The 8,161-nt window shown below is 37.5% G+C and overlaps 1 protein-coding gene across 3 annotated transcripts; it reads right to left on the bottom strand.

Moving 5' to 3' along the window:
- Nucleotides 1-308: 308 nt before the first annotated feature.
- Nucleotides 309-7,526, bottom strand: LOC112466402 (probable cytochrome P450 4aa1). Of its 3 annotated transcripts, XM_025034475.1 has the most exons (9): nucleotides 7,401-7,526; nucleotides 6,341-6,522; nucleotides 4,432-4,618; nucleotides 4,117-4,285; nucleotides 3,516-3,893; nucleotides 2,692-2,758; nucleotides 1,763-2,292; nucleotides 1,203-1,382; nucleotides 309-996 (listed from the first exon to the last, which is right to left on the bottom strand). In XM_025034475.1, exons 4-9 carry the CDS (start codon nucleotides 4,262-4,264, stop codon nucleotides 809-811), a joined length of 1,491 nt encoding a protein of 496 aa, XP_024890243.1. In that variant the 5' UTR covers nucleotides 4,265-4,285; nucleotides 4,432-4,618; nucleotides 6,341-6,522; nucleotides 7,401-7,526; the 3' UTR covers nucleotides 309-808. The 3 variants fall into 3 exon arrangements, with proteins under 3 accessions (XP_024890243.1, XP_024890236.1, XP_024890249.1); XM_025034468.1 differs by lacking the exon at nucleotides 4,432-4,618; XM_025034481.1 differs by lacking the exons at nucleotides 4,432-4,618; nucleotides 6,341-6,522.
- Between the last annotated feature and the right edge of the window lie 635 nt (nucleotides 7,527-8,161).

Below are 8,161 nucleotides of genomic sequence, written 5' to 3' on the forward strand. Positions count from 1 at the left end.
GAGTTAGAGGGACGTCCACTGTCATCGTCGTTTTCGGTGAAAAACTCTACCTTGTCAAAAATGCCCTCCCAGCGAGCAAGACACAGGTCACAAATAACAAGCGAAAAAGAGACACTACCGCCGTCGACGCCCTGAAAAGGGCGGAATCCGACACGCCGTCAGCGCCCTGAACAGGGCGGAATCCGACACACGTTACTCTTGGCTCGCCCTCGCTAATTCCCTCGTCAACACGTCCGCTCCGCTCAAAGCCTCAGGACTCTCTGCTCGAAGTTTCATAGAGAAACGGGATTTTTGTGTAATTGTACATATACATAATTATACGTACTTTTTATTTAACGCAATTTTAAGATGTTTGCTGCAAAGTTTTACATGTCGGTACACATGTTTGTCGCATTTCTCAATGTTTACATCTATATCTATTTAAAAGAGTTAACAAACACTAAAAAAAAGATTAATTTAATGATATGATATTCTCGTAATTTCAGTCATCTGTAAACTTATTCGTTCCAACAATTTAGAACAATGATAGTCAAAAAGCGATTTTTATGATTTGTGACATAGTGTTTGCAATGTTTTCTTTTCATTTTTTGCTTATACAGAAAAAGGATTTCTATATGACTTATTTAAACCGCGCTATCAAAGTATTTCTATGCTAGAAACGCTAAATGCATTGACAAATTTCGTTTTTCTTCAACGCTGAAGTAACATAGAGTTATAGTTACTTTTTGTTTCCATTAAATTATTATTAATCTTTGAAATATCATTATTATAATCGCTATTTGTAGTTCGTAAAACCGGAAATAGTTAATTAATTCAATTGTTTCGATTCGTATTGCTTATCACGCGCTCTCACTTTGACCCAAAGTCCACCGTGTGCTCTGACCGTCATTCGAAATTTGGCTATCACCTTCTCTTTGCCAAGGATCGGCTCTAATCGACACTTCTTTAGAATGGCGCTGATGACCGATTTCATCTCGAGTGTGGCGAATTTGTTTCCTAAAAAGGTACGGAAAAGAGACGATATGTCACACGGTATTTTTCTTAAAAAAAAAAAAGTTAAATCTATCTTGTAATATTGAAGAAGCTTTTAGTGCTTTTATTTAAGAACGTAAACGAATCTAAAATATCTTTATTTTCCTTTTCTCGAATTTTACTCTTTTCTTTCCTTATATATCTGACTGATTTATATTTGTTCTTCTCACCGATGCAATTACGAGGTCCGGCGCTAAATGGTATGTAAGCGTAGGGATGTCTTCTCTCGGAGTTTTCAGGGCTAAAACGCTCCGGTTTAAAATCGTGGGGATCAGGAAAATGATGAGGCAAGCGGTGCGTACAATATGGCGCTATAAACACGCCACAACCAGCTGGTATTACATGCTTTCCTGCACGACAGAAAGTTATAATTTTAACGTTATATAATTTTTAATTTAAACGTTTTTATTTTGCAATTATTCCGAGAATGATTGAGAGCAATTTTTTTTATATATTTATATGATGAATATATTGTTATATTATTTTTATTATTTTTACTGACGCGGATGTTCTTTTATCTACATTCTACTGAATATTCACGTTGAAGACGTATTATCCAATATTAAAAAACAATGATATTAAAAAAATTTTTAGTTTATTCTAACTAAAAAGTAATTATATATAAACAACTAAGTAATACAATTATAAAGAAACTGTGTGTAAAACTGAATGGTATTCACAGGATCGAATAAAATAATTATCGTGGAAGTTTTTTCTCTTTAAATCTCACCTAATCTCACGTCCTCCCCGAGTGTCCTGGCGAAAAGCGGCACGCTAGGATACAACCTCAGAGATTCCTTGATACACATGTCCAAACATTTCATCTCTCTGAGATCTTGCATGGTTGGTGATCTTCTGTCGTCGCCAAAAATCTCATTCAATTCCGCGACGCATCTTTCCTGCCATTTGGGATTATTCGCCAGAAGGAAAAGCGTCATCGCGGTAGCGGTGCCGACCGAGTCCTGGCCAGCCAGCATGAAAGTGCAACATTCCTCGATAATATCTCGCTCAGTGAACCGAGGATTCTTTTCATTGATCTCGACCATGTACTCAAGCAGGGATGTCTTTTTAGGCGTGCTGTCAGTGATAAGGGAACCGTTCTTTTGCAGGAACTCGCGCTTCTCCTTCATTTTTTGGAAGCAAAAGTCGAACAGATCCTTCTGCTGTTGTTCCTCCGATTTCCCAGCTGCTGTCAATCGGTAAATCCAGTCGATTAGCAACCACGGTCGTGCAAATCTATACGGCACCATAACTTGGCCCCTGTTCCCAAGATACATCGATGTTAGTAATTACCGTTATATCCGTTGCAGTATACATAGTTTTCTAGAAAGGAAATGAAGAGCAAACTCATCATTCTTCGGCAGGAAAATTTTTAATGTAAAACTACTTAATATATCAATATTTACAAAGTCACTGATGGCACAAGTTAAAAAGTTTTGAAGAGCCAAGTTTAATTTAATTCAGATAAATAATTCTGTAAAGATTGAAATATCTCAATAAAAAATAATTTATCAGAATAATTTCTAGAGTATAGAACATGGTGGTTTTTATCACAATTTTTAGAACACAATTTTCGATTTTTTAAATATTTCGGAATTTGATAACAAAGTTCGCTAATGAGGTCGACTACTGTTTGGTATCGTTTTGGATTGTACTTACTTTCTGAATGGCGTGTCGTCTTCACTGTCGTTGCTTCTTTGACTCGCCGATGTGCCCAGAATCGTCTCTGAAGTGAGCATTATTATGTCAGGTGGCTAATATTTGACATTGGGATAAGTACCGCCGCCTTCGAGATGTCGAAACGTATGATTATGAGAGGAAGAGCTTTTAATCTCTTTAAAGGCGTATTAACGTTACGCAAATATTGAAGATCAACAAAGGCATAGTATACGAATGCGCGCTACTATAGGCTACTACTTTGACAAGTCTCGACGTGGATTCTCATGCTAATTCGCCGTGTTTATGAAAAGATGAAGTATTTTAGCATATACCATTTAAGGTACGCGTCGATTTCTACGCGGCATACCATCAATGAAAGCGTTTTACACTTTCATTGCGTGATGCACTCATTTTCATTATTGCATTGGACCATACATCCTAATTTGTATACTATCGCACAGTTATCAATTTTTTATTTACTCCACTCCATGTTTGCAATTTATAAAACAAAAGGTATAAATATAATCAACAAGGTCGACTTTTAACTCGTTTTGCAAGTCAAATACGCTTCTTTTCGAAAGTGGGAAAAGGCTGGAAATATTAATTAATTCCAATAAGTAAGTGCCAATTAGCATTTCTATGCTATACATAGTTCCAAGTATTTTACAAATAAAACGCAGAAGAATTTTCTACTTTTAACTAAGTAAGCGTTTTTTTGAGTAATCGTACGAAGATGAAATTCTTAGATAATAAAACCCAAGTTTTTCTGTTTGTGACCATTAAAATCTATTCTCGAGTATGTACAAGCAATTTACATCACGTACCGATCAGTATATCATAGACCGAGTTATTGACGAACACGGTGACGTTTATATCTTTCCCGTCCTTCTCGAGCAGCTTGTCGACTAAGCGATCGGCGCACTCGCTGAACGTTCCAGCGAATCTCTCGAGTACGTGGCGATGGAAGGCCGGTTGCAAGATTCTCCGATGTACCTTCCACTTGTCGACATCCCGCGTAACTAGACCTTTGCCCAAAAAGTTATCGAGCAGCTTGTAGAAAAATATCTTCCGCGTGTGCTTCATGCTGCTGAGCACCATTTGGATGTCCTTCGGCTCGACGAGCACAACGTACGGCAGAAGTGTCAACCATATTCGAAAAACGCGACCGTAACTCTGCGCCTCATTTGTCATCCTTTGCATCACTAAGAAATTAAAATCTTTTACATACTATACGAATATACATTTACTGTCTTTCAATAGGATAACTTAAAACTCATTTTATTTGCGGGTTGTTGCAACGTTTACGATATGAGAACAATATAGAATTCAGATGGCTGGATAAGACATACAGCGATTTTGATTAGTTGACGATTAATTAACAGCATACAGCAATTTCAAAAGTTTTAGTAATACTGAATCACTCACGATTTCCTTCGAGAACAGCGTTTGCGTTGCCAAGAATGGGCACTGTTTTCGGTCCATTGAGGGTGAAGATAAATTTGAGGATTCTGATGTAATTCTTCAACGCGTATATAATGTAGATAACAACTACAAAGGCGAGGTAGGTCCACATTTCTTCCGATGTACGATTCAACTGATTACAAGAAATGTAATTTTCACGTCAGTATCATCATATAGATAATAAATTCAGCAACAATATTATTCCCGCAACATATTTTTCGAAATGACAAGGACGTTGCGATAGAATTATATCGTTTGCTTAGAGACTTAGATACTTACAATTAGACCAAATGTGCTAAAAGGATGTGCAAATGAGGGATAAACGGAATAATTTGTGAATGTATCTGCTTCAACTGCGACGCAGATATATTTGCGTTTCTCGATGCGTTTCTGCAATGCTTTAATCCACTATTTTTAACGCAAAAGAATATCCTTTTGAATCAATATTTCCGTGTTATGCTAATTGCTTTCGATAAAACCGAGAATGAAAAGATTAAGAGACAAATTCTTCACTTATCTATACAGTGATTCATCAAACGATACATAATGCGAGTGAGCAATAAAATTTAACCGGCAATTCCTACACGATGAACATGCATCATAAATATGCCATGAATACGAAACACCACGAATGTAAAATAACATAAAATAGAGAAGAAAGATAAGATGCAGATAGCATCCGGTTTCTGCGCACCCTGTCGATTTCAAATCTTCTTTCCCGACATAAAAGGTATCCTCTTTAAACCCTCTACATTACTCACGTGGGATGTAAAATACATTCTACATCTGATTAACGAGATATTATGCAATATATCTATTAAATAGGTAGCTGTTATTTTGCAACATGTGGATAAAACAAAACGAATTGAACACTATTCTGTAGAATTCAGCATTTTTAATAGCATGCAAATGCAAAAATATATGCATTTAGCTAGTTGCACAGCTCACTAGCATGTTTTCGAAATGATAAAAATCTGAATTTACAATCATTAATGTGCTTCCAAAAACCATTAATATATTTTAACATTACTATATTTTAACATTAATAACTGTATCTGTCCCTTCGAAGAATTCCTAATAAAGCGCCCTTTTATAGAAATAGCCGTTCTTATCAAATTTTTTTTATTAAATGTTATATATCGCTGAGTTATATATAACAACAGTCGAACTTTTATCCTTTTTTTTTATGAGATGCATTTTTTTAAGTTTCATAAAGATATATTCTTTTTACCATGTACATGCTAATAAAAATAATAGATTTTTTCTACAGAATAATGCTCAATTTAGTGCCCTTTGCAATGTTCTAAAAGGTGCTTATTAGCATCAATATTATTAAATTGATTGACTGTTTTAAAACCGACAAGTAATCAAAAATATTATTAGGCCTAAAGATCCAGCTTGACCGAATAAGGCATTTCTATTTATTTATGATTACTCACATATCGGTCAATTTTCATTTACTTATTAGTGTTTAATTTATTTCATTGTCCGTCGTTACGAAATAATAGTTATTTAGATTCAGTAACTTCCCAATTGTGAATTTGTTACCTTGCGCACCAATGTTGAATCGCGCGATATCATGGCCTCGCTACATAACATTTGTCTAATACATACATTCAATCATATGGCGTCGTATTATTGTAGATAGTATTAGCTCGCCCGCCAAATTCCGCGAGGGACGTTTACTTCCTCACATTAACAATTCAGAATAAGATACCTTTAATTGGCGTGATCGAATCATGCAAGTAGAGTGTGTCGCGGATAATCGCGCATACGGATTGCATAACAATAAGTTTCACAACAAGGGTAAACCGGGAATATTAACCGAGAAGCTCATCCAATATACTTGTTAATTTATTAAAACCTGCACTTAAACGCTTAAACTGTTGACTTAAACTGTTGAATGTTTATAAATGTTTATGTAACGTGAATATAAAGCTAATTTTAATTTAAATTGTGACGCAATGGGAATTTCAAAATTTATTATAGTTATCAGGGTTGTCTTGGGGGTTTGTTCATTGTTATAAGATAAATAAATATGTAAAAACGACGTTTTTTCGTTGTTAAAAATATACAAACTAACTTATGTAGGAACAGCACTTTTGATTCAGTCTTTTATCTTCTCACTCGTTTACCTTGCACGGAGGAAAGTTTGGTCGAGTTATTTTACAAGGAAGTAGCCACTTACAGTTTGGAGAAAGTTGTAGTAGAATATGATGCTTCAAAATTCGATGCACACGTGCGTACGTAAAAATCATACGGTGTAGTTAAGTGAAAGTTATCAATATGACATCGATCAACCAACTCGCATTCATTTTTGTACGGTGTCTGCGTACTTATAGGATTCACGTGGATGCAACACTTCCCTCTCTACCGAAAAATACATAAAATGCGTATAACCAATAGTCGCTTCGCCTCATACGCCGCCTATATTTCCTTCTCGGCGCATATTTAGGTATGTCCTGATATTTGATAATATTTAAAGTATTTTTTTTTTCAATGAGTTAACACACACTGTCTCTCCTTCTCTTTCTTTTTTCATCCTCTCGCAATTCTTGCAGATGTTAATTCTTTCGAGAAACCGACGTTAAAATCGACAAGTTCTTCATAGTTGTCGTTAAACAATTTACGTTTATTTCTTTATCCTTTCAATTTGTTCGAAAAAGCGATTTCAACATCGATAAGTCCTTATATCCGTCGCCGTCGCTCTGATATGTCTATTTCTCTAACCTTCGTGTTTGTAACGCATTGCATACGATATTTAGTCAAATTACACGATAGATGACTCGCGATGAAACTAGTTACTTTTAGAATTAGTTCCCAGACAACATCATGTCTAAAATCGGGACACATAAGACGTCTTAAAAACATCTTTGAGACAGCTTTAAGACGTCTTATGTCCTGATTTTGGACATGTGTACTGCCTGGGTTACTTTTGTTTCTGCTCGGTGGTATTTATCGCTTTATTCGCTGCTAGCTCGATAAACTTCTATATTTCAGCAAGGATATAAAATTATTCGGAATTGACAAGACGTCGCGAATTACCGCTATTATGGAATATCGTGGCGTCGCGATCATCCTTGATTCGAGAAGAGAGGATTCGATTCTACAAGTATGTGTGCAAAACGGCGCGTGCATGGAATCGATCTTCGGTTCGATTCCGCGCGTGCCGTTCGCCGATTTCTATCAATTAAATAACACGACGATAGATCGGTAAACGCTCGGCGCGTAACGCATGGCACCCTCACCTGCTGAAGCAACACCGTAAAACCGTCATAGTTCCTTGCGGGGCCTGGTCACCGCTGTCAGAAGGCACCCGCGCAATGAGGGATCTACATTCGCGGTTGAAACGATCAACTGACTAAACCTTGTCACCTGCTCGCCCGTTAGTTTATATGTACGGGGAGATGGGAGATTGGGTTGTCTCATAGCTAAGCCCGTAGCCCATCTCGCCGCTAAAATCGGCAATTAATGCCCCGATCACGTATCGCGTGATGCGCGCGTGCAGGCGTGCCTCGCGAGTGGCCCGGGTGTCCCAGGCCGGCCTCTGGGGGGCGAAGCGAGGCGAGACGAAGAGGATCGCCAAAGAGGATGCTTTATGTGCATCCTTCTGTTCACGGCCGTAGTAGGGCGAGGCGGAAAACTCAAGGAAACGACCTCAAGGCGAAACGATTGCCGATCACTTCCACAAATCGTGCACGCGATGCATAATTCAATTCGGTCGCAGCCACGCACTTCATTTTTGACGCGGCGCGGCGTGGCGCTTCTCACCCATTCGCATAAGATTGACGTTCGTTCGATTTTCCGGGTACGTCGACGTGTGCGTTCGTAGACGTGCAGGCGTCTGCAACTTGTTTCAAATTTGATGCAAGTGCATGTCGAATATATCTCGAAACCTGCACTAAGCATTTCATTCGACAACCAATTCTTTTTGACATCTCGACGTGAGAATAGAAAAATATCAAGTTTGCCTTAATAGCCCACACAGTAAAATATATCTGAGATATAA

This window comes from Temnothorax curvispinosus, unplaced genomic scaffold (genome assembly GCF_003070985.1).
Source record: "Temnothorax curvispinosus isolate PA1 unplaced genomic scaffold, ASM307098v1 QBEX01001557.1, whole genome shotgun sequence".
NCBI classification, from domain to species: Eukaryota; Metazoa; Arthropoda; class Insecta; order Hymenoptera; family Formicidae; genus Temnothorax; species Temnothorax curvispinosus.

Bases quoted from the DNA above. Each gene is read 5' to 3' on its own strand.
- LOC112466402 (XM_025034481.1), bottom strand. From the start codon at position 4,264: ATGTGGACCTACCTCGCCTTTGTAGTTGTTATCTACATTATATACGCG. The intron at 2,759-3,515 runs GTACGTGATGTA...TGCTCACTTCAG, and splicing joins GGTCTATGATATACTGATCG to AGACGATTCTGGGCACATCG. The intron at 1,383-1,762 runs GTGAGATTTAAA...TCTGTCGTGCAG, and splicing joins CGGGGAGGACGTGAGATTAG to GAAAGCATGTAATACCAGCT.